Here is a 27,150-nt window from a genome sequence, read left to right as displayed (position 1 = left end):
TTTTCCCTCTTATACTAGTTTTCCTGCCTCTACCAAAGGATCTCATCCTGGAGAAGTTCTCACTGACGCATTCATGTTATTGAGTTGCTCAGTCGTGTCTGATTCTTTGTGACCCTATGGACTGTAGCCCACCAGGCTCCTCTGTCCATGGGATTCTCCAGGAAGGAATACTGGAGTGGGTTGCCATTCCCTTCTCCAGGGATTCTTCCCAACGCAGAGATCGAACCCAAGTCTCCTGTATTGGCAGGCAGATTCTTTACCACTGAGCCACGTGGGAAGCACTCATACTAGACATCTTTGCTTGGGTACCACCACACTTCTTACTGTTCCCTCTTTCTACTCTGAATAAACAACCTCCTCCCACCCTGCCCTCTTTCTGACTGTTCTGTGGTTATCCTCTAAGCTCCCTCCCTGGCAGCCTGCTGTCCTCCCCGTGAACTGGTGTGCTCATGCACTCTCCCATTTACTACAGTGGTCTTCCAAGCCCACCTTTCTACCCGTTTTGGAGCCCTATCTTAGGTCTTTACTACTGTTTACACAGGCCACCATCCCTCCTAAAAAAGATGCTTCTCTTACAACTCATCTCTCCACTAACCTGTGGCCACTTTAAATTTCTGATTAGATTTCACATTTCTTATTCCACTATCTTCTGTAAGTGAGTAACTGTAAATCATAACTGCTGCTCCCTTAATTTTGTCTTACTATTTTCTCTACTGCTACATCTCTCAGCTATAGCTGAGGTCCAGGCTGATGAAGCTCATTCACTGGAACCCTGTCTCCCTCTACCCCACACTCCCATGGATCTCAGTCTTCTACACACAACCAATTGGCTCCCCTTTCCTTGGAAGTGGACATCTATTCTCCAGCTGTCTGTAGTATTTCAGTAGACCATTCTTTCTATACAAAGTCAAGAAAGCTCCTCTTTCCTCACACCCCTTTCTTTTCTGTGACCTGCTGTATGTAGGTCTGTATGCCAACTACACGTATCACCTCTGAAGGCATATGACTAACTGGAAACTAACCTCCCCTGACAACCTGAGATACACTGAATGGCAGGTTGTTACATCAAATTTTCACTTCACTAACACTCTCTCTCTAAACACTGAATGTAGGGTCAATCTTGCCACTCGAGCAATGTCAGCTCAGACAGACAGAACCATGGCTAAAATAACCCTTCTCTATTATGATTAAACATCAGTATGGGCTTCCCTGGTGGTACTAGTGGTAACAGAATCCGCCCGCCAATGCAGGAGATGTAAGAGATGCAGGTTCAATCCCTGGGTTGAGAAGATTCCCTGGAGGAGGAAATGGCAACCTGTTCCAGTGGGCTGCAAGATTAAACATCTTTAACTTCTGACTCACCCTTGAGGGATTTTTGCTCCGAGGTTCGGTGGAGAGTTGGCGGCTTGGGGAGTGCTCTGCTGTCTCGGGTCCTTACTTGGCGGAGTAGCTGCAGTACAGCCAAGCAGTATCTCCTTAAAAACTGTTGTGGGAACAGACTGTACAGGACACACACTGGGAGAGGCCTAAAAGATATCAAAGCAAGCAGATGTTAACAAGGAAGCCCCTAGTGGCAGAATTACAAAATGCTTGCAAGATTCAAATTTATCTGTTTGGCTTAGTAGTCAACAAGCACAATACCACCACCAAATAAAAAGAACAGAATAGGAGAACAATGAATAAATCACAAATTAAGGACTTATACCTGAGGGCTATCAAATAAGTCACTCCAGCTTTTCACAAAACTTGAGTCTTCCTAGAAAAGACCACAAGTGGATCTTTTACAGACCTTTGAATACCAGGAAAACACAGCCATGTGGCAACTACTTGACTAGTGCAATGCACAGAAGTGAGCTTTTTATCGACTGTCTTCAAATGGTGGCAGCTTCACATGCATTCAGTTCAGCGTTACTGAGTGCCCACCACGCACTTACTGCGAGGACTGGCAGGAGACCAGACCACATAGGGCTCTTGCAGGCAGTGGAGCCTACTTGGTACCAACATAAGCCTTTACAATGCAATAAAGGTTGAGGACATGGTTCTTGCTTGTAAGTGGCTCATCAAGTCACAAAGGTCATCCCAAGCTGCAAAAAATATCAAGTCATGACAGGCCTGTGGGACAAAGTTAAGACACTTGTCCCCTTCCCTTTTTGCGTACTTTTACCTTTACAAAAATGTGAGTGACAGACCAACCTCTTCCCAGTTTACCAAAAAAATAAAACTTCCCATCATGGAAAGAGAAGGAAAAGATTAAACTCAATTTCAGACAACTGAACACTCTATGGCTAAACCAGGTGAAATCTAGACCATTTTCACCAGCCTCTTCGCATGTGTGTAAATTTAAAGTCACTTGTCCTTTTCATTCATTATCTCTTTCAATGACCTTTACATTCACCTTACCACCAGATCTAAACTTGTAGAATCTTTTAAGTGTCATCTTCTAGTTACTAACTCCTAAAATATGATGTAGAACTTCTCTTAGTAAGAGTTTTTAAAACCAGTTTTTAAAACTTCACCATTCAGCATGTAAACAAGGTAGCCTACGTGAGAATCTTCTTTGCAGACATTTACTTTGATGGCCTTGAAAATATGGTCTAGTATATGTTAAATAAAAACATCTGAAAAATAAGAATTTACTTAATCAAAATTAAAGCTCTGGCACAGCTTTCCGCTATTTCAAGGTACTAAGTTATCTGATCATGTATTACACCATGTGAGCCCAGTTTTGGTTAAATATTAGCTTAGTGTTTCCCAGAAGGATCTTTGGGGGGAGGCTTTGGCTAGTCTAAGGACATCCCTGGGATAGCCAAACTTTCCCTCTTTGGGCCTCAGTTTCCTCATTTTTAAAATGAATTAAGGAAACAAGATATTTTTATTTTGTTACGCTATCCACTGAACTGCTCGAGCCAGAAAACCCTCCATCTCATTTCCCGTATCAATCAACCAGAAAACGCTGCCTCTATTTCCAAAATGTTTATGGAATCTATCAACTTCTTTCCAGGCCACCCCTACCACCATCTTTCCCCTGGACTATCACATGTATACTAACTGGCCTGACCTCCTTCCATTTTTGCCTGAACCTTTTGCCTCTTCTCTGAAGTTAAAATTCTACCCACAGAGCAATCTTTATAAAACATAAATCAGTCACTCCACTGCCGACTAGAATTCTACACAGTCTGGTCTCTGCCAACCCCCTCGCCTCATATCACTCCATTTGTTAAAGGTGCTCCAACTAAACTGGTTTTTTTTCCTGGTCTCCAAATGTTCAAAGCTCATTCTTGCCTGCACCTTTGTACTTGCTATTCTCCTCTGGGTCTGGACATTTTCATGTGGCTGGTCCCCTCCTTTAGCCTCAAATCTGCTCAACTGTCACCTCAGAATCTCTGATCACTCTTGCCAAAGCAGTGTCCCAAAGCATAACTGCCTTACACTTTATATTACCATGTTTCTATCTTCCATTGTACTAACACACTGTGCAAACACCTTAAGTTACTTTTTTTTTCTTTTACTGTCAGTCTCTTCACAATGAAACATAAGCTTCTATGGATAGAGACCCTGCTCTTACATCATTGTTACATCTTTTAAAGCCAGGCACAGAACAGATGCTCAATAAATAAGACTGGTGGAGTGCATAAATGGATAAATGCTCTTAAAGGCACTTATTTGAAAATAGTTAATAGCTACAACTGTATTCTGAATTAACTCAAGAGCCAAGCAGTAATGCTCACAAATGTCAGCACATATTAAATGCTCAGTTAAGTATTAACTGGAAATAGGGTTGGAGAACCAGATGGAAGGAAGGAGGACTCTCTTGTTTTAACAATGGTGCCTCACCATACGAGGCAAAAGTTCTGGAGAGGAATGGCAACAACAGCACAGTGGCCAAGAGTGCTGGGTTCTGGTGTTAGACCCTGGTTGGAATCCAGTCTCTGACACTTGCTAGCACATTATTTAAGCTCTCTGAGCTTCGGTTTCCTCAGTCGTAATGAGGAGTAATAAAGGAGAGCAATGAGAAAAAAGGCGAGTAATGAAGCATACTGTAAACGGCAGTGCTTTACCACAGTGCCTGGCACATGGATTAGCTATCTCAAAGCAGAAGCACATGCAAAACTCCTCAGTTCAGCCACCACCTGTTAGAATGATCATGACCTGGATCATTTCCTTTAAGAGACTGAAATAAGTAGATCACTCTGTAACTTTCCTAAGGTTTAGCTTAGCAGGCACAGCACTCTGATTCCAAACCCGTCTCCATGTGCACACCGCTGCACTGGCCTCTGACTTGACAAGGGTCAAAGTTTCTTCTTACCTGAAGAGTTTTCCCTGAAGGTCTTCTATACCAGTCATGGCAATAGTTCCTCCCTGCCAGCAGACGGAGATAATATAATTGAGTGTATAATGATATTCCAAAAAGGATACTGCTGGCTCATACTATTCAGCAGACTGTCTCAATTAACCAGGCAACATCCTAACTCTGAGGAATAGTCTGCTAGGCAGAGAAGACCTTCAAGGAGCCAGATGCTACTGGCAAACAGGTTCACCTTATCCAGAAGTATTCATCAAGGCAATAAATAGTCTCGTCTACCTAACCCTAAACTCCTGTCACTCAAAGACTACCAACTCTGCACACATCCAACATATCTGCAAAGTGGAAACACAGGGAGATATGCACCAAGTGTGTTACTGTACTCACCTTTCACTCACACATTTAAATGAACTCTTTCTCTCCCCACGTCTTTCTTTACCTCTCCATCTCCCTGAGATTTAGGCTAGGCCAGTGTTTCCAAAAATTTGTCTGATTACAAGGATGACCCATGACAAAGAAGAATACTTACTGATATGGAAAAACATTCATAATATACTGTGGAATCATGGAAGCTACACAAGAGTATGGCTTTTAGTTGTTTTTTTTTTTAAGCCTCTATGAGTATATAGGGAAAAGGAAAACAAACAAAAATAGGAGGAGGATAGGTATTCCCAATGTGAATAGTGAGTCTCTCAAAAGTGTGATTATGAGTTATCTTTTCTTTACTATGCTTTTCCAGATTACCAAAATATTTTTAAATGAGAGTAACTTTTTAAAAAAATGTAAGAATCTTTATTTTGAAAATAAGTGCAATAGAAAGAATAACTTTTTATAATTCAAAATACAGTAATAATTTCTAAAACATCAATACCCAGGTAAAAATTTACTATCTCCAACTTCCTTTAGAATAAGAAGATAACTAGGATAGGTCTTTTATTTGTTTGTTGAGGCAAGGAATATGGCTTTATTTGGGAAGCCAGCTGACTAAGATGGCAGACTAACGTCTCAAAATAATCAGAGTACATCATGAGAAACGCTGGACTGGAAGAAACATAAGCTGGAATCAGGATTGCCGGGAGAAATATCAATAACCTCAGATATGCAGATGACACCACCCTTATGGCAGGAAGTGAAGAGGAACTAAAAAGCCTCTTGATGAAAGTGAAAGAAGATAGTGAAAAAGTTGGCTTAAAGCTCAATATTCAGAAAACAAAGATCATGGCATCCGGTCCCAACACTTCATGGGAAATAGATGGGGTAACAGTGGAAACAGTGTCAGGCTTTATTTTTGGGGGCTCCAAAATTACTGCAGATGGTGACTGCAGCCATGAAATTAAAAGACGCTTACTCCTTGGAAGAAAAGTTATGACCAACCTAGATAGCATATTCAAAAGCAGAGACATTCCTTTGCCGACTAAGGTCCATCTAGTCAAGGTTATGGTTTTTCCTGTGGTCATGTATGGATATGAGAGTTGGACTGTGAAGAAGGCTGAGCACTGAAGAACTGATGCTTTTGTGGTGTTGGAGAAGACTCTTGAGAGTCCCTTGGACTGCAAGGAGATCCAACCAGTCCATTCTGAAGGAGATCAGCCCTGGGATCTCTTTGGAAGGAATGATGCTAAAGCTGAAACTCCAGTACTTTGGCCACCTCATGCAAAGAGTTGACTCATTGGAAAAGACTCTGATGCTGAGAGGGATTGAGGGCAGGAAGAGGAGGGGACAACAAAGGATGAGATGGCTGGATGGCATCACTGACTCGATGGACGTTGAGTCTGAGTGAATTCCGGGAGTTGGTGATGGACAGGGAGGCCTGGCGTGCTGCAATTCACGGAGTCGCAAAGAGTCGGACACGACTGAGCGACTGAACTGAACTGAGGATAGGTCTTATGAGCTGAAACAGACATGCTTTTCTACATCAAATTTATTTTCACATTTTAGATGTAAAAGTTAAGGCTCAAATAGGTCGAGGGACTTATCTCCCAGCCAAAGTTCAGGCCTTTTTGAAAATAGATTCTACTGTTTCCAGTAATCAGTTCACACAAACCTAGTGAGCTGGATAGGATGCTGACAGACAGCAGAGACATGCTCCCTGCCCTTCAAGAGTGGGAGTCAGTAAAGATTGTCCTACTGAGTGAAGTAAGTCAGAGAAAGAAGGAAATATACTGTATGACACCCCTTATATGTGAAATCTAAAAAGAAATGATACCAATGAACTTACAAAACAGAGACTCACAGACAGAGAATGAATTTATGGTTGCCTGTACACACTGCTATATTTAAAAGGGATAACCAACAAAGACCTACTCTACAGCACATGGAACTCTGCTCAGTGTAATGTGGCAGTCTGGATGGGAGGAGAGTTTGGGGGAGAATGGAGACATGTATATGCATGGCTGAGTCACTCTGCTGTTCACCTAAAACTATTACAACATTGTTAATTGGGTATAAGCCAATACAAAATAAAAATTTTTTTAAGATGAATTTTTAATACATAAAAATTAAAGAATAAAAGTCTAATATTTTATTGATCTATATATCAGCTTCTAATCTATGGATATGATATGTATTTCATTAATTTGTGGCTTCGTTCAATAGTTTCATGATTGTCTCCATTAAAAAAAAAGGTGAGTCAGGAAGAGAGAATTACTTACATATGTATGTTACTATATTTTACAGGCACTACCTTTGCCTTCAAGGTCATTAATTTACTTGCTCAGTTGCCTATCACTTCACTGATAAACTTGACACTTTGAAGAACTGGCACCTTTCCTAACAGGACATCCCCAATGACCCCAGTCCCAACTGTACCCCAGGTTGATTTCTCCATGATCCATTAGAACGCCATTTCCTGAGTCATGGTCCCCACCTCAATAGAACATAATGTTGCTCTCCTTTTCATCTCACTGACTGTTTACACTGATGCCTTCTCTATGACAGACAACACTCAAATAACTTCTCCAAATCACTCTTTATTATCTTTATCCAAGACTGCTAACAATTTATCCAATGCCAAAACCTGACAGGTTACTATTCTACTGTTTCTCCTTCAGCTTCTAATACCCTGGATCACTTGACAATATCCCATGAACTTACCTCTAAGAGGCAGTAATCACTTGCCTGACATCCTCAATTTGCAATCCTTACTACACTACTTGAATCTGGTAAACGTTAAGGCAAAATGAAAAAGGAGTAATATTAATTTCCGAAATGACCTCTCCATTCTTTCCTGAATTACCTGAGGTCAAGCCTTCACATATGGAAGAAAGACAGAGGTACTAGATACCTTGGTTTACAAAGTTTCTGCTCAAGTATCAAAGCTCCTGTGGCCTGTACATAAGCTTAAGGTTCAGGAAAGTCGATCATCCTAGCCACCCAGATTTCCTTAGTCTTTGTGCGGTATGTGCTTGCTTTGGTTCTAGTTGATGTTGTAGTCCAGTCTGCCCTGATTCAGAATCTCAGATTCATTTAATGACTCTGACCACTCTCATGCCATCTCTCCTTGCCATCTTCCTCCAGATGCCTAAATTTCCCTCCAAAATCCTGCCAACAATCTCAACTTGGTCAATTTTAAAATTCGAAACTGCAGCCTGGAGCAAAGCATCATAAAGGCATGTTTGACAATTCTAAGACAGTAACATATCCATGTAACTTAAGTACATTTGGATACCTGAGTTGTGAGAAAGTTATCTGTACTGTAATAAGACCTAAGGATTCAACTCACTTAAAGAGCCTATAGTTTTTCACCCAGATTTTAAATTTTGACCCTGGTATTTATACTCCCTTAAGAAGTTTATCCCAGTCCTCCATCCCCTTATTAGGCTAGTCTGTCTAGCCAAATCTTTTGGGAATTCTGACTAAAACTTTCCCCAGTGTGTACACTGTGATGTTCTAAAAACATGTAGTAGTAATTACAAAGCATAATAAAACAGAGAATTTGACCTACTCCGGGATATAGATTAAAACGATGGTAGAGATGTTAGGTGAGGCTTCCCCAAGGAAGCAGTATCACATTAGAAAAATACATGGGAGTTAATTAGAATGAAGATAGCATTAGAAGAGAAAGGGGAACAGTAAGTCCTGAGGTGGGAGAGAACATGAGGTACCTGAAGAGCTAAAGACGACCAGCTTCTCCATAGCATGGAAGAAAGGGAAAAGCTGACAGCCTTAAGTTTCTTGACCCAAACTAACTACTTCAGGAGGATAGAAGTAAATCCAGTACTTGAACTCAACAGTGTCACTCACAGAAGCCTGTACTTTTCTCAGCAGAAATTAGTAATGGCAAACCAACTGCTTCCTTCAAAAAGTGAGTATGTTGGTTCATCCAATCATGAATGACCAATTATCCAGGTGGGAGTCCTATTTCAACACCAATCTACTCAGAATTCTAAGGTTCCTCCCCTCTTCTCATGGATGGCTTCTTTTGATTTGATACATACAACTCAATTTATCTTTAAAAATATCTCCATGTGGTGGAATTGTCAAACCTACTGAGGATTTTCAGCAAACATCAAAAATAGTGAACCAGAAACTTATATTATCTCCATCTGCTTGAGCATAGAAATTATGGCCAAGATCTGGGACCAGCAGAGAGCAGACACAACAGCACGGACGAGCAGAGAAGACAGCCTTATTACCACTAAACATACTGGCCATGCACTGCAAGAATTAAAGAGAGCTTCACACAAGTGACAGAAAAAAAGCAAGGCTACCTCAGAGCATGATTTTGCCTGTTTGGAAACCAGGTTTCCGTTATTCTCCGAAGACTTGCGTTTCACAGCTCCCATTCTTGTAGAATTACCTAAAATGATTAAAAACAAGTAAGTCAGCTTCCCTGTTTCAAGGTGAAAAGGATGAAGGGGAAAGGAGAACAAAAGTTTTAATCAAACAGTATCTTACCACATGTCACGAAGTTATCATGTACAACTTCAACATGAATCAGTGATGGATCCACAATTTTCAGTGCTGGAATCTTAAGAACAAACAAAACAAAGATACCAGGAAATTTTTAAAATACTCAGGAATATACCAGAAATTACCTCTACCACTCAGTTGCATCCTGACTCTTTGTGACCCCACGGACCACAGCCCACCAGGCTCCTCTGTCCATGGGATTCTCCAAGCAAGAATACTGGAGTAGGTTGTGAACCCTTTCTCCAGAGGATTTTCCTGACCCAGGTATCATCGAACTTTGGTGTCCTACATTGCAGGCAGGTTCTTAACCGTCTGAGCCACTAGAGAAACTACTTAATAATAGGAGTTTCTTACATATAATTTCCTTTTAAAAAATAACTGATTTTTTTTCTACTCTGGTATTTTAATATAAAATAACAAGGGTATTTAGCTTCCATGTGAAAAGTAAAAGTGTTACTCAGTCATGTCTGACTCTTTACAACCCCATGGATCGTAGCCCATCAGGCTCTTCTGTCCATGGAATTTCTCCAGGCAAGAATACTGGAGAGGGTTGCCAATCCCTTCTCCAAAGGATCTTCCCGATCCAGGGATCGAACCCAGATCTCCTACACTGCAGGCAGGAGATTCTTTACTGTCTGAGCCACCAGAGAAGCCCCATTTAGCTCTTATAAGATACTATAATTCCTTTTTATAATTATCTTCCCCTGTCAACTTATCTTACATGCGATTATCATCATTTTTACCTCCTCACAGTTGACTTGAAGAGTTTTTGACATTGGGTTTCCATTTACAATGGTTGCAGAAAACCACTGAGTTGATGGGTCCAAGCTGTAAATTTTTACTTCCGAACCAACTAAATTTTTGTCACCTTAAAAAATAATTAAAAAAAAAAAAATCCTTAGAGCAATTTGCATTATCTCTGAATAGCACCAGTTATCCAGCATAATTTTTTCCCAAGTCTTTAAAAAAACATGCAATAGACAAAAAGGAAAAATTAAAAGATATTGCTCTAAACTTAAGACAGACATTTCAGCAGAGGTAGGAGAAAATGTAAACTTTCCATTTTAAAGCTCCAATTTCCTATTGCTTTATCTTAGACTTGGCAGTATATTTATCCTAGCATCTGTATCAGACCAGGTAGTATCAGATAACTCATTGAGACCTAACTCACTCTCCTATGCAGTTTTAGAGGATCCAAATTCAGGAACCTCGTCAGAACTTCTAAGTCTCCTAAAACATTCACAATTATGAAACTGACCAAGAAAATCAATAACAGTAATTGGCAAGATCAAGATCACCAAATTAATGTTTTACTCATTTTGTAAGACTGAAATTCCAAACATATCGAATTTCACGTCAAAATATAGCTGAGCTTGTTCAGTATCTAGTTCACTTTTATGTTGTTCACATGATCCTTGGGCTTTCCAAATTTCAGAGACTTTAGAATACATTATAGAATATAGTCCTCCACTCATCAAGCTGCTTGGGAAATGCATCTAAAGAATTACTAAAAAATGAGACATTTTAATGAGTAAATGAGTGAGAAGGGCTAAAACACAGCTTCTTACAAACTAATCACTGGTCAACTCATGAGCTATCACCAACAGACAATCCACATACCTTGTAAAAGATGGCTTTCATCTAAATGTTTCACAATCAAAGCTTGAAATTCTTTACTGACACTCTGATTATCCATCAGTGAAAGACGGAGATTGTTTACATCCTGAAAAATTGAAAATCATTACATTTCAAGGTAACAAATAGGAACAGTTGTTTACATTCCAGTGGATATTTCAATTCATTTAATCACAGGGATTAATAGAGGAAATTAGCCATTTGATGGCAGCAAACCATTGCAACTCCAGTGAACTAGACAGGTCAAACAGTAGGAAACCATCAAATGATCACAAATATAAAGCAGACAGAAGTGAAGCAACTTGAAGCTAAGAGTGAGACAGATACTAAGAGTGGCTCAAAGAATAATTTTAAATATGACAAAACTTAGGCTAGGGGACATATAATAAGCAAAGTCATGCCAAAAATATTCTGCATCCCAAACTCTAGGGATTAGGGAAGTCACAGATCCAAATGCAAGGGGCAGAAGACACATACATAAGAAAATACTTAGATCTGTAGTATCATTTCATTGAAATTGCTATTTTTAACAAACATCACTTCACATAGATTCATTTACCCTAACCAGAATTCCAAATGCATTCTTCTTTACAAATGTAAAGGTAGGGGTGCTGCGGTGAGGAGGGACAAAAGCTGAATGAACAGCCTAGGTCTTCAGCTAGCCAGTTGTGAAACATTCAATTCTTGGCAGCTCTATTTCTGGCACTATTCCACAGTGTTCTGGCTTTGTGTGTATACTCAGTTATGATAAATGTATACAGATTGTCAATAGGAATAACCTGTCAGACCCGAGAAACCATACAGCACAGAAGCCCTTCCAATATTAGGCTGTCATGCTTTTCTGCATGTGAAACGGGTACAGTGGCTAAAAATAGTTCATCCATTTCTCCCACTGGGAAGAAGAGCCTTTTAGAGAGGCCATCCTGAAAAAATTTCTTAAGTAACGTTAAACTAGGGGCTTCGTAAGAGTGCAACATTAATTACCAGAATGAACCATGTTTTTGCTTTCTTCCCCCTCGTGTTACTGCAATTTCAAAAAATTTAAATGTGTTCACGAATTCCTACTACAAGGTAAAAGAGCATTAATGGGGAGAGTCATTAACATTAAACGGCTCTTAAATAAGGTAGAATAATTGGATTCTGCCTAGAAGAGTTTCAAGGGCTCATCAAAGGTGCCAGGTAACTGAGCTGGACACTTAGTTGTTTTTCTTATCCACCTATAACTGAGATGAATTCATTCCAAAAGACAGACATTAGGTTTCAATTCCAACTTCTGCATACCCCAAATAATTTTCAGATTCTCTATTCATTATTTAGGACAAGCCTCCTACTGTGGTAACCACATAAGCCAACATAGAGTCTCATACAGTAGAAGCCTCACATTATCACCTGCCTCTACAAGAGAATGCCCTGAAGCACTTAACTTTGGAAATCATCATCAGCAGAAGTCAAGAACACATGCAGAGTCTCCCTCAATCAGTATTACATTAATAACACTCAGACTGACAGCACAGAATGCACCTCCTTGAGAATAAAAACTTACTGATCTTTTCAATCTCAAGAAACAAAACTGAGTTCTACTTTTACTGAAAAGATGAGACACATTAAAGATGAAAAATAGAACTGTCCTGAAAACAAAGTTAAGAAGTAAAAACTAGTCTCTGCTCAGTAGTAGTCCTTAAAAGCCAAGTATTCTGCATTTCAATGCACAAAAAATATCAAGATAACCTTCCTAGCATGCATGCATGTGTACCCAGTCTCTTCAGTCATCGTCTGACTCTTTGTGATCCCATGAACTGTAGCCTGCCAGGCTCCTCCATCCACAGAATTTCCCTGCAAGAATACTGGAATGGGTTGCCATGCCCTCCTCCAGGGGATCTTCCCGACCCAGGGATGAAACGCGTGTCTCCTGTGGCTCCTGCACTGCAGGCAGATTCCTTACCTCTGAGGCACCGGGGAAGCCCCATCTACCTGATATATGAAGATAACTTGTGCCCAAAACTAAGTAAAAGCATCTTCCTCTATTCCATTCACCTAAACATTATAAAATAATGTTCAGAGTATGAATCTTGTTTTCACTCACTTCCAGGATATGGAAATAAAAATGAGACTTGAGCACAAAAAAGCCAAGGCTTTGGGTTTTCCAATACAGACCTAGCAATGGCAATGACCCTTGGTCCTAAACTGTCTTGTAGCTCATAAACTGGTTTAATGGTTCTACAGGCCACAGAAACAAGTCAGGTCACAAAACCAAAGAGGGTGAAGAGGATAACTGAACTTCACAAATGATATTTAAAACAACAAATGTTAATTTTAAGACAACATTACTCCCAAGGTAGTGATCTGTGGAAGTAATGTGCATGTTCTTCCCTTCCCTCCCAACATTTTTATAATAAAGGAAAAAAATAAACAAATGAACAAGACCCAAGAGCCTAAATGTTGTGAAGAAAAAGGTAGTTCTGCAAGCTAACTGGAAAGAATAGGAACACACACAGACACTTGATTCATACTGTTTGCTATAGGTAGGTCACCACAAACACTGAATTAGTGAACACTGAACCATTCCTAGGGGAAAGATGGGGTTAGGTTTCTTAAAGCCTCTGGTAACAAGAGACATCAACCAATCAATACAAAACCTTGTTTTTATGTGTTTCTGTTGGAAAAAACCCTACTTTACAGTTTTTTATATAACTACATTTATTTGCATGCAAAGTCGCTTTAGTTATGTCCAACTTTGTGCGACCCTATAGACTGCAGCCCATCAGGCTCCTCTGCCCACATTCTCCAGGCAAGAATACTGGAGTGGGTTGTCATGCCCTCCTCCAGGGGATCTTCCTGACCCAGGGATCGAACCCAAGATTCCTGAGGCTCTTGCATTGCAGATGGTATCTTTACCCCTGAGCCAGCGGGGAAGCTGTATTACTGCATTACTAACCTTGAACTCACAGCTACCATACCTCATGGCTGAATGAAGCTTAGCTAACGCATGTTCTAAGGCTCACTTAGGAACAATACACACCACTTCAGCACTATCCCGGAGGGCCATTTTAAACACTGAATTAACCAACAACGCAGTACTAAACAGACTTTGAAAAGGACACTTGTTTACAGTAGAAGAGATGAAACAAGAAGGCAGAATGGCACCTTATTCAAACCTCAGCTGGGAACAGGTGTCAGACAACTCAAAATTTTCACCACTCTGCACATGTCTGTGAATGACCATAAAAGCACCAAAATACTGACTGAGGGGTTACAAATATATTTCAGCAAGTAAGTTCCCAAATATAGAATCCTTAAATAATAAGGACTGATATATATATGCATACAGATATATGTATATTTGAGTAACAGTTAATCTTTTAAAAATTATTTTCATATTACCTATTTAAAAAGTTATTTCATATTACACACAAAAGCCATCAACAGTAATACCTTTGTCCTTCCAAACCCAATAAACAGTACCAACCCAATGGCTAACATTGAGCATTAATGTCTAACATCTGCTCATAAGATGGGTCCTTTTTTCTGCTAGATATCTGATCTGGAACAATCAATATCAATACATTAGTTCTCACATTAAAGGAGTTTATACTTCTATTTTTAGGGCTTAATATTGGTTCTAATGTTTTACCTGTATAGGCTTTAAAAGGTCTTTAGAAAGAAATACTCTTTGTTGATCTCCTAAAAAGCGAATAGATGTTATGGATCCCAAACCAGCTTTGTCCAGCAAAGATTTGTACATCTGAAACAAAAGAAATGTTTTGGCATCATAATTGCTTAGTATCACTGTGAAAATGGGGACTGGCAATGTTCCACACAGAGATTAAACCATTCATTTGTTTATTTACTACCAATCTCAATAATAATTATTTATGCAACCAACACAAGGGCACACAATTTTTATCCAGAATCAATCATATAAACCAGATATACATTTGAGAGTCATATTAATATATAGGTCTGGGTTTACAGATGTATGGCTTGCCCCAAATTTATGCAGAATACTGTTTTAAGTTAATTTTTCTGGGGAAATGGGCCATGTTTTTAGCAAATTCTTAATAGATGGGGGAAAAAAATACAAAAAGCAAAATACAACTTTAAACAAAACCCTACATCACTCAAAACCCTTCAGGGGCTCATCTCATCCATGGGCAAAATCTCAACTTGGTTCACACAGCATGCAGGCCCTTCACAAGCTGGCCAGCCTTTTAATCATCCTCTTGGCCTTTCAACTACCCAAATCTGTCCCAGCCCACCTCTCAAACAGCATTAACTGTCCTCTCCAGATACAGGGCTCACTCTTTGCCTTTAACTGCACCAGACTTCCGGTGCAGAAATGGCACAATCATATACTGACTGCTGGCGTCATGAGACCAAAAGTGGAAACCCTGACAGGGGCCAAGCGACACCTACTATTCAGCAGCCGACTGTTGCTAAAGGAATTGCTACAGGCTTTAGTGTGGCCATATCTTACTGTTCTTTCGCTAAGAACTGGGAATCTAGATTTTTAAGAATATTCTCTGCATTTTTTTAAGGTAGACAGCTAGTTTAGATTTTTTAAAACACTGTAAGGGGCAAACCAAAAAGATCTGCATGTTGGTATTTACCTGTTGGTTTCCAATCCTTGACCTAGAAGTTCCCCATATTACCCTCACTCCCTACTCTTCAAGTGAGGAAACTGAGACCCACAAAAGACAAGGGTCCAGAATTGCAGGCCTCCTAGCAGGGCTGACAGGAGATCCTGAGGCTTTTTCTGAATCTTCTGCAACGTCATACCTCTGTACTATTATTTTCCAGAAGGCCAACTATAGATATTACATATAGATTTTCCCTATTTCGTTCATAACGGATGAAAGAACTTCTCAGAGGTTCAATAAGCCCGAGTTTTACTTACTATTGCAGGCCACTGAACAATTCGCTCAGAAATTTCAGGAGACTTTCTTTCAGCCAAAACTAAGTTATGTTCCACTAAGAAGGCTCTCCTTAGGAGGCTGTAGACGTCTATCCATCTTCTCTTCTTCCAAGATTCTCCATCAAACTCCACACACACCTAGACAAACAGAATTGAAGGAAAGCAGACTTGATTAGCAAGAACATGAAAAATGCCTAAGATGACCCTGATCAGTCTATTCGGATCTGTATCTGTGAATATCTCCCACTCCTGCTCTCATACCTCCCTTCTCAACCCACAATAAAATAACCAGATATGAGGCTTCCCTGGTAGTCCAGAGGTTAAGAATCCACCTGGTGATGCATGTGACAGGAGTTCAACCCCAGCCTGGGAAGATTGCACATGCCGCAGAACAACTAAGCCCATGTGCCACAACGACCAAACCTGTGCTCTGGAGCCTGCAAGCCACAACTAAGAGCCCACGTGCTGCAACTACCAAGGCCACATGCCCAGAGCATGTGCTCCACAACAAGAGAAGTCAGCACAATGAGAAACCTGTGCACCACAACTAGAGAGCAGCCTCCGCTCTCCACAACTAGAGAAAGCTGCGCATAGCCGTGAAGACCCAGCACAGACAAAAATAAATATTACAAAAAAACCCCAAAAACAGATACGTTAGTCTAGTCTAAATATCAAGCTTTGGCTCCCAGGCCACTTTGGGAAGCAGAAGTCAAAGGATATGGGAGCCAATCTGTCCTCAAGTAATCTCTGGAAAGACCTAACAGAAAAGAAACCCCATGTAGAAGGTTTTTACCTGTTAATTAGACATCAGAGCTTGGAGAACTGAAAGACAGAAATCTGAAACCCTAAGATGTACTTGTCATAGGGCATTGTAATTCTGTGTTGACATGGTAAGTTGATGATGACCCCCAACAACACAATCCACCACTGGCTTTTACATTCTCTGGTAGCAGCAGGATTCAGCAAGAGGCACTTTCAAAGCTTTGAGTTGAATAAACTGGGAAATTTACCTCAGAGTTTGAACTCCAAGAAAACTGTGCTAAATACAGAAGGAAGTAATTGATAAGTGACACCAGAATTTTCCTAAACTACCTGTGTAACTTCTTATATGAAAATTAAACTACTTTTAAAATACTATTTTCCAAATAACTATGAGACTTCCCCAGTGGCTCAGACAGTAAAGCGTCTGTCTACGACGCAGGAGACCTGGGTTCAATCCCTGGGTTGGGAAGATCCCTTGGAGAAGGAAATGTCAATCCACTCCAGTACTATTGCCTGGAAAATCCCATGGACAGAGGAACCTGGTAGGCTAGTCCATGGGGTCGCAAAGAGTCGGACACGACTGAGAGAGTTCACGTTCACGTTCATGAGATTTCCTGCTTCTGATTTATAAAAAACCTTTTAGCCTTAAAGTTATAATCCCTGATCCCCTGATCTAGAAGTTCCCCACATTACCCCTTAAAACCTGTATACATATTTTAAGATATAAAGGTAGAATTCAGTCCAAAAGTGGGTCTCTGACAGTAATGCAGTAGTAATCAGTCACAAAACCTTAAAATTCATGTAAATGTACCAGAAACCTTAGCTCCCTTAACCCATTAAGAATATGCTACCATTTTTCATTGTTGTTCAGTCGCTGACTCATGTCTGACTCTTTGTAACCCCAAAGCACATCAGGCTCCTCTGTCTTTCCCCATCTCCCAGAGTTTGCTCAAATCCATGTCCATTGAGCCAGTGATGCTAACTAACCATCTCATCCTCTGTCACCCGCTTCTCCTTTTGTCTTCAATCTTTCCCAGCGTCAGAGTCTTTTCCAATGAGTCAGCTCTTGGCATAAGGTGGCCGAAGCACTGGAGCTTCAGCATCAGTCCTTCTGAGAAATACTCTTTGGGTGATTTCCTTTAGGATTTCCTTTAATTTATTCTAAGTCTTTTAAAATGTTTTTTATGTTTTAACTGAGATACGATATATTCCAGATATTCAGTATAAAAATCACTACTTTTGATTTAAAAGCCCTCATTTTTGCCTTCAAAGGATTAGTAAATCCATTAACACTTCATAATTTCATAGACAACTCTATCTCCCTTTTCAGCCTTTAGAAAAAAAGTTTACTTATTTTCCATTCACGCATCAGAATCCAATTCAAAAATCCTTTCCTCAAAGATGTTGTCCCCTACCAAAGAGCCCCTCTCTACTCCAAGAGAAGTCCCTTGCTAACTGTGCTCAAAACTCTGTCCTTTTCCTTCCTAGCACTTACCCACATTTTGAATTATTTGTGGTTAATTGACTGACATATTAAAAACTTAAATAGGTCAAAGTCTGTGTTGGCTTTTACTTACCATTGTATTTCATGGGTCTCCATACTTGTTGAGTGAATAAATTTCTCTCTGAACTGGGCTCTTACCTTCTGTTTCTCTCATCAACTTGGAAAGCAGGAAGTTCCCAAGGGATATACCACTAGCCTCAATCCCAAACTTTTTCAGGTTTATGGCTATAATATTAATCTTTAAAATCAATTAAATTTAAGACCAATCCTATCCTCCTCTCCCAATCACAAAATGTACAGCCCTAATTTCTCAGCAACTTCCCCTGAGAAGCGCATATGTTCTTGGTATGGCAGCCTTTTATTCTTGCAGTTATTACAAAGTGCAAATGTGTAAGCACCTATTATGTGACAAGGCCCCATGTTCTATGATTCCACTGGTTCTATGTATTCCATTAATCACCATAACCAACCAATGGTCCTTCAAGACAGAGGTGTTCAGAGATAGTATATTCCTTTCTGTTTCTAGCCACAGAATCCATGTCTTCTGATATCTTCCCCAGTCCTTCTGCCCCACATCACATCAACTTCAAAACCAACCTAGCTTCGGACGACAGAGCTTTCCCATCAATGTAGTGTACCAGGAGTGTACATCTACAAACTTCAGAGCCACAGAGATCTGGGTTTGAATGACAGCTTTGCTGAAGCTTTCTCAGAATGGTTTTACAGGCATAAAACAAAATGTGTAGAATTACAAAGGCAACCAATTAACTGTACTCAAGTCAAGAATGCTTGCCAAAATCTAAGCTCTCTGAATTTAGTGTTCTAGTGGCTTCAGAATCCAAGTACTAATACTTACCCTTCACAGAATTGTTAGGTAGATTTTAAAGGCAATGTGCATTAAGTATCTGGCAAGCAGACTAGGCAGCTTTAAGATCTTCATGAAAATTCAAATCTTAATTTATGAGAGTATCACTTCAGTTAGGAATGGGGGAGAGAAAGACTTAAATATGAACACCTAACATCAATTTAGAAAAAAAAGAAGTAATCTAAGATCTTAAGTGGTTTCTCAAAACTTAAGAAATATCACAATTCTTCATCATATCACTATCTACAAAGCTTATAATCAACCCTAAACCGAAATTTAGACAAGGTTCCTCTTTATATCTCAGTGTTTCAGTGATTTGAAAACTAAGTTTGGCTCTTTAAAAATAAGTTTATGAAAAAAAAAAAAAAAAAGAAAGTTTATGACTTTGAGTATTAGATCACAGTAATCAAAAATTCATATTTAAAAAGATGGCTTTTAAAATACATATAATGAAACCAACAAGTTGTGAGCTTTCTTAAACATGCTTTCAAAACTTTCCTATCTATCATAACCACACATCTTTCTTTTGTGTGCTGAGGTTTGATGTGCTGTATATAAGGACATCCCCCCTGCCACCGTCCCCAAAAAAGTCTCTTTTGCAGAAATTTCTATAAAAATGTACCAGTAAGAATTAAAATTCAGGGGGAACTAACATGATTTGACCAAGCTCCTGCAAGCTGACAGATGCAGCTAGTTCTCGTCGTAAAGAGTGTTCTTCGCTCCACAATCCCTTGGTCCAGAAAGGCGATGTTATGTATGCTGTATGACTCCCAAGGCCAGAAAGAGGCCTATTAATTATGATTCACTACCTGTAATTCCCAAAGTTCCAGACTTTTAACAGGGCATCTTGTAAATGTGTGCCTATTATCCTATCAAATTCATTGACCAGATGTTGGATATTTCAAGTTAATTATTTCAAGCTAGTTTTCCCCAAAAGAAAATCTCTTTAAGACACATGAGTTAATATTATCTAATCAAGCTAATTTCAAAACCTCCCACTTAGTATACACTAATCTTACCTGAGTATATGATTATGAAAACTATCAGAATGGCCAAGTAAAATGTTTCCAGGTTTAAAAATTAGCACTTACACAATGGCATGTTTTTTAATCCCAAAGTTTTTGATGACATTATCTACTCTATGTCCAGCACCATGATGCAGAAGGCCACTTATTTCACTACTTCACAAATCAGAAATCTCATTATGCTTCTATTTATGTCTTCTTCCACCCAGACTTTTATCTCAAATCCTAGAGTCAAGCATTCAATTGTAGGGGTAAACAGTTATTACACTGTGCTAAAAGCTTCTCATTTTACATGGCTTGACAGGCAACAGAATCCACCTACATTCATTCAAGTTTCAACTGTATTCAAGGATGAAAAGACCAGGCAGACAGTAGTCAAGGCATTCAGCTGCTAATGAGTGGGAAAAGCTATGACAAATCTAGACAGTGTATTAAAAAACAGAGACACTACTTTGCTGACAAAGGTCCATATAGTCAAAGTTATGGTTTTTCCAATAGCTGTGTATGGATGTGAGCGTTTGACCACAAAGAAGGCTGAGCGCTGAAGAGCTGATGCTTTTGAACTGTGGTGTTGGAGAATATCCTTGAGAATCCCTTGGACTGCAAGATCAAACTAGTCAATCCTAAAGGAAATCAATCCTGAATATTCATTAGAAGGACTGATGCTGAAGCTCCAATACTTGGACCACCTGATGTGAAGAGACAACTCATTGGAAAAGACCCTGATGCTAGGAAAGATTGAGAGCAAGAGGAGAAGAGAGGGACAGAGGATGAGATGGCTGGATGGCATAACCAACTCAATGCACTTGAGTTTGAGCAAACTCAGGGAGATAGTGAAGCACAGGGAAGCCCAGCATTCTGCAGTCCATGGGGTCACAAAGAGTCAGACACGTCTTAGTGACTGAACTACAAAAGCAAGGAAGGGAAAGACCTAGATAAACAAGGTAGAGAAGGAGGACACTCTCAGCATGCATAATGAACAAAGCCAGTGAGAAAGCAACCTGCCTCACACTCAAATAAGAAGAATGGGATAAAAGTAAGGTTAAAGAAGTTGTTCTAATCACACCTAATTAAGATCTGTTGTTATTCCAGATAAAGAGAACACCACTGTTCCATTGCAAGATTATTTCCAAACTGCTTTTCTATATATAAGTAATAACTATTTGCTTCCTTCATGTATCTGTTCAAATATTTTAGCAAAACCTACATGTCAAGCAATGTTCTTAGTTCTGGGGATATTGAAGCCAGCAAAGTAACAGTCGTGCTAATTTCATTCTATCTGAATATTAAAGCTTAGTGTTTAAGGTTTGGAGACAAAAATGGGCAAGTTATAAGCCTCAGTTTCTAACACTAAAAAGTGTAGTTTACTCTCTAGGATTTTTGTGAGAATTAAATAAAAGCATTTACTGCTTCAGTTGTTCAGTCATGTCTCTTTGTGACCCCATGGACTGTAGCCCACAAGCTCCTCTGTCCATGGGGTTCTCCAGGCAAGATTCCTCAGGTGGGTTGCCATTTCATATTCCAGGGGATCTTCCTGACCCAAGGATCAAACCCCTGTCTCTTGAGTCTCCTGCATTGCAAGTGGATTCTTTACTGCTTGAGCGACCTGGGAAAAGCTATTTGTTAATTCTGTCTTCACCACTAAACATAATGTAACTAAGTAAGTGGCTTTGTTACAAAGTGTTTCTCTAAATGAACCAAAGTTAACAATCCCTGGCCTTATTAACTCAACCAAGGAAGCAAATCAGTCTAGACAGACTTGGACCTCTACCAGTGCTAAAACAGGTGCACACTACTTGAATTTTATTCCTTCTTATTCATTATTGCCCCCAGTCCCAACCCACTCCCCAAAACCCCCTAAATCTTACAGCAGGGTCCTACTCAGTTTCTGCCTGTATCTTGCCAAACACAATTGGTTTCAAAGTTTCCAAAACTGCTTTTGGTAATACATGTCCCTACACTTAGGCCAATTACTTCATCTGCCACTCCATTAAGGAATGCAGCAATAAATCAGATTAGAAAAGAGAAGCTGAGTGGATTCCTTACATGAGGGCTGAGCTGTGAAGAATGTAGGTAAAGCAAAAAATCCACTATAACTGAAACTGTTCTTGAATTAAACCCCCCTTGCCTCCAGGTTAGGCACCTTAGCCCACTGGAAGACAAACAGCCAAACCTAGATTCAAGTGCTCTCTCTGTCCCTCAGTAGCTAACTATCCAAGTCTGGACAAGACTTCCTCTTTAAAATCTATTTCTTCTTTCTGAAAATGAAGCTATCACCGCCACTTCAAAGGCTGGGGGTGAGGAAGATGCAGAGAAGACAACACATCAAGGACCTCCCAGACTGCCTTTCTAACCCAACAGGTCCTTGATCTCTGATGGGGAAGGGAATATCTAGTGTCTCACTAGTTGCTAAAGAACTAAAAACTGTGAAGCTTAATCTCTTTTCCATTCAAATCAAATAAAAACAAAGGCAATAGAGAAAATTTTACTTGTTGTGAAATAAACCATAACAACTATGATTAACATCTACTCCTCAAAGCCCATTTTTATGGAGAAAGTTAATTAGCCTAAAGCAAACAGGTTGGCCATCCCTGCACCACACTAACTCTTTCTGTAAACCTCAAAACCCAGTTTTCAATGAGTGAAACCAACTTCACACTATATGACAGGAATCCTTCGGTGGCACAGCCTTTGATTAGGAAGCACGATGATTAAGACAGTGGGCTCAAGGGTCAAAACTTTCTGGTGAGAACAATTCCAACTGTGACCTTAGACAAGACAATCTCCCCCAGGCCCAGTATTTTTGTCTGTAAAGTGGGGAATATTAGTACCTACCCTCAAAGAACTGTTGTAAGGATTAAATATGAACACAGCCATCAACTCTTCAGCATGATGCCTAACACATGATTAAGTACACAATGGTCACTCCTTTTTCCACATGAAGATAAAGTAGACTGCGGAAGCTTTGAAAATACATTACCACATATCCTTTTCTATAACCTTTTGCAGACTAATTACTAGTTGGGGCATGCACTGTCACCTTGAAAGTGTCCTCCTTGAACAGTGTTTCAGAAATCAACATGTATTCAACTGCCAGTGCGAAAGCTTGCTTCCCGTATCTGAGCAGTTTGCAAAAAAAGCCGAGAACGACCAAGTGAATCCATTACCCAGGATGCAAAGTTCTTCTGTTCTGACAAGCTTCCTTCAAGTTATCACCACTTCAGAGTTTTTGTTGGGGACTTCTCTTCAGTTATTTTTTTGCACAAAGGAGAATTTATTGGTACAATGGCTTCCTCACTGGTTGTTTCCAGCACCCTTTAACACCCATACTTCTATTAGGGAGTAAAAGCAGAATTCATCTCTTTTTGAAAAGATCTAACTGAAAAAGATTCTGAGTGTCATTCCGATTCAAAATCACCTGCCGCAACTGTTCCCATTTCTGTCCTTCCCTTCCAACACTCCAATAGAGTGTTTGAAGTCATTCCTCCGGCACACCGTATAAGGGGCAGCTCCACCCCAACCCTCCATATATGGTCATAACCCACACCCACTTACAGACTCCTCAAAGACTACCAGGAACTCACTCCTGCCCTGACCCACCGTATACGGGCAAACACCCACCCTAACGCGCTGAAAAGAGGACTACGCTCCTCCCTCTACACACGCTTTTTTTCTCACAAGTCTGAAAGTTTAAGAAGTTAGGGGGAAGAAATTCGGAGGAACGAACCAAAAAACCCAACTAAAAGCACTTGCATCCGCTATTCTCAACGCTGAATTCTCAAACATTCCAAATGTCACCCACCTGTCCAAGATAGTATTAACAACACTTCAACCCCTTTCCTAGAAGGAACCGTACTGTCCTGAGGAAGCACTGGAGAAGGAAATGGCAACCCACTCCAATATTCCTGCCTGGAGAATCCCCACGAACAGAGGAGCCTGGCAGGCTACAGTCCATGGGGTTGAAAGAGTCCGATAAGACAGAGCAACTGAGCAAGGAGGCACAGCGCGGGCAACAACTAAGCATGTCTGAGCAACCTCTAAGCCCATTATTAAAAACAGGCAACTCCAGGCCAAACACACTTCGCTCTACACACCATTTCAAAGACTTTGAAGGTCTAGTTTTCTGCACCTTCAGATCAGATGCCAACTTTCTGGTCGCCTTTTCAGAAAAGGGGAGAGGGGGAATGGGGGTGTGCTAGCTGTCTCGTTACCAAGGTAACTAGGAAACGTCCGACTGCCGAGGCTCGGGAGCCGGTTATACCTTCAGATCCTTCTTGGTAACGTCGGTGTGGGAGACGGCTCGAATGGTCCCGGAGAGCCAGGGCCACTCGGCGACGCGCTCCACGTCCCAGCTGTCGTGGCCGCCGTCGCCGCCGTCGGCTGCAGACAGACTGAGGAATCGCTTCCCCACCAGTACTGGCCAACTTTCTCCGAGCGTGAGCACCATGGTTTCCACGCTGCAGGAAGGGCTCCTCCCTGCAAAAACACAAAAACAAAATGCAACGGAGGCGGCCGGCAGGAGAGGGCCGGGAACAGAGGGCGGTGGGGGCGAGGGCGAGGGGAGAGGAGGCCAGCGAGGAGGGAGGGTCCTAACCCCGCTCTGAGGACCGGACCCCGGGCGGCGGAGACGAGGACGTAAGACTCAGCACCCGATCTCTCCACCCGCGCCTTCCCCGCCCCCCCAATCTCTCCCCCACCCCAAACACGGGCCCCAAGCGCCGCGTGACCCTCGCTCTCCCAAGTTTCGCTTTTCCAAAACCTTAAACCTCACCGCACACTGAGTGAGGAGGAAATTATTTGCTTAAGTGGATCTGAAAGTGTTCGCCCCTCACCCCGGAAAAGAAAAGGCCCCGAAGCAGAGGGCCCGTCCCAGGCGGCCGGGTCCCCGCCCCGGGCGGCCTCGCGGGAGGGGCGAGCCCGCGGTTCCGCACTTGCCCCGCCGCCCCGCCCCGACACCCTTCTTCCCGGCCGCGGAACCCCCCGCCGGCGCCCCGGCGCGGGGATGGCGGAGCCGCGGGCTTGGCGCCTTCACCTTTCTTCCTCCGCTCCCCTCAGCCGAGGCCGCGGCGCTTTTACCCCGCCTCCCGCCTCCCTGAGTCACCGGCGGCAGCCGCCGTTTCCAGCCGCCCAGCCGACTCTAGCTCTGACTTGGTTCAAGAGCTCTCACAAGACACGCACAGCCTCCCGGGTCCGCCCCCTCGGAGCCGCTTCCACCAGTCATTGGCTGAGTCCGAGGAGCTGGGCGAGACTAGTAGGGAAAGAGGCCATCACCATTGGCCGTCCGAGCGAGGGCGGGGCGAGAGAAAAAAAACAATTCCTTGGCTGCCTCCTCCCTCTCCCCTCCCCCTTCCGACTCCCGGACGACCCCCATTAGGTTAAAGTACACCGAGCGTAAGCGAGGGATTCCTCCGCCAGGGCCATTCTTTCTATTTGTTGCCTCACGGATGCAAAAAAGTCCCGCGAAATCGGTTATCAACTTTAGGACCCAGAGGAAAATTACTGTGGTGCACAGATAAGACTAGATGGCGAACCCTAGGGCTGTAAGTGCCTATTGGATTGCTTGTCAACTGCGTAGGCTGTCGACCGAAGATAGGCTTTCCACTTGGCGGAAGAATCTCACAGGAAAGGGATGAGGGCGGTGCAGAGTCAGCGGGGGAGGGAAGGGACTGGAACGTGCGGTTTGAAGCGTACTCAGCTAGAGGGAGGAGCGACAGTGCTCGAGAGGCTCTTGCGCAGGCGCTTCGCAGAGCAGAGTCTGGAGCTTGGGTTGCTGGGCGAAATGGCCGCGGGAGGCGCAGGCGCACGTGGTGATGATCATGGAACGTCTGAAGTCCGCCATTTTGAAGGAAAAATGAAGAAAGGCATGGAGTCACTGGGAAATGATATTAATTATATCTAAAGCAAAAGAGGCCATTCGTACAATACAAGAATGGGCTGTTTTCTTTCTTTTTTTTTTTTTTAATGTAAAGACAGAATGAGAAGGTATTCTGAGTCTCACAAAGAAAATGAAAGACTAGATCAAGGTCATAATGTAAGATATGAAGAGGAAGTGACTTTGAAGGACAAAGGAGTTGAAAGGTGATTGTGTCTGTTCCACCTGAAGATTTTTGGTTGAATGAAGAAAAAAATGCAATGAAGGAATTGAAGATCTGTTATTTTATAAAGGCTGGTGCTTGATGTGGTATGACATTTAATATTTAAGATTAAATAGGATTAAGTGGAGAACTCAAGCTCACATTTTACAAGTGTGAAAACTGAGAATCGGAAAAAGTTCAGAAACATATTCCAGGAATTATAGATTCAAGTTAACTCTGGGTGTTGATTTTAAACATGTATGTTCTGAATACATGACATTAAATAAAAAATTTAAGAATAAACACGAGAATTAGTTTGATTGATTTATAATTTGCAGACCATTAAAGAGGGGGAAAATGGAACAAAGAAAACATATCTAGTCCAGCATAAGTCAGCATGGGAACAAGGGAGGGGAAAAAAAAAAAACAACTAGACAGAAATATGCTAAATTGATTTTAAAAATTAAAGGAGTAAGTATAAATATCAGTATTTACAATAAATATAAGTGGGTTAATTTTAATCAAACTTTGAAAAGACTCACTGGATTAAAAACAACCTATAAATTGACCTTGAGCAAATTGCAACAGCAGCACAAAGTATGAGAATATGGCCCTTAAAGAGTCTCTAATCTAATGGTAATAAGTGCACAGCAATAGAGTGATGTTAATAAAGTTGAAAGCAAAGGCATCAAAAACGGTTTTATCATAATGAAGGGTGAGGTCCACAAAGACAGCATAACATACACTAGAACTGTTGTGACTGTGGGAACATATTCTAACCTTAGCTAAGGTTAAACATGAAAAATTTTTTGATAATTTGTAGTAGAGTGTGCTGAAGATATAAATACATCTATCTCAGGAATTGGCATCTCAGATTTTTTAAATTAGGTATAGAGGATTTAGATTACATAATTAACTATTAACTTGAAAAGCAATAGCTAGGAATAATTATATAAAACTCAAATAACATATAATTCCTAGGTTACATTATGGTTCCAGAACTTAGGAAAGATGGAAAGATATTCAGTGTTTTATCCAATTTTATAAAACTCGTGAACCCCTATTATCAAATCTGAATCAGTAGAGTACAAGAAAGGAAAGCTATATAGTTCAACCACACTTGTAAACAAAGACCAAAAATTGTTAAATAAAATATTAG

At 41.0% G+C, this 27,150-nt stretch overlaps 1 protein-coding gene across 3 annotated transcripts in view; it reads right to left on the bottom strand.

Annotated features, from left to right (window-relative positions):
• The window catches only part of KDM3A (lysine demethylase 3A), a 56,683-nt gene extending 31,544 nt beyond the window's left edge, over positions 1-25,139 (bottom strand). Inside the window, exons 1-9 of one of the 3 annotated variants that reach the window (XM_069583176.1) lie at positions 24,950-25,139; positions 24,179-24,393; positions 15,744-15,899; positions 14,481-14,591; positions 10,835-10,937; positions 9,958-10,082; positions 9,200-9,272; positions 9,013-9,101; positions 1,363-1,526 (exon numbers count right to left, since the gene is read on the bottom strand). In XM_069583176.1, the coding sequence (XP_069439277.1) occupies positions 1,363-1,526; positions 9,013-9,101; positions 9,200-9,272; positions 9,958-10,082; positions 10,835-10,937; positions 14,481-14,591; positions 15,744-15,899; positions 24,179-24,364 (1,007 nt within the window). In that variant the 5' untranslated portion in view covers positions 24,365-24,393; positions 24,950-25,139. Of the gene's footprint in view, positions 1-1,362; positions 1,527-9,012; positions 9,102-9,199; positions 9,273-9,957; positions 10,083-10,834; positions 10,938-14,480; positions 14,592-15,743; positions 15,900-24,178; positions 24,394-24,688; positions 24,815-24,949 lie in introns of those variants that run through there. The other 2 variants (XM_069583178.1, XM_069583177.1) reach the window with 2 other exon arrangements.
• Positions 25,140-27,150: the final 2,011 nt, after the last annotated feature.

The sequence above is a fragment of the Ovis canadensis genome, chromosome 3, assembly GCF_042477335.2.
Source record: "Ovis canadensis isolate MfBH-ARS-UI-01 breed Bighorn chromosome 3, ARS-UI_OviCan_v2, whole genome shotgun sequence".
NCBI lineage: Eukaryota > Metazoa > Chordata > Mammalia > Artiodactyla > Bovidae > Ovis > Ovis canadensis.
The sequence above is the reverse complement of the archived record's forward strand: the minus strand, read 5'-3'. Positions and strand labels throughout refer to the sequence as shown.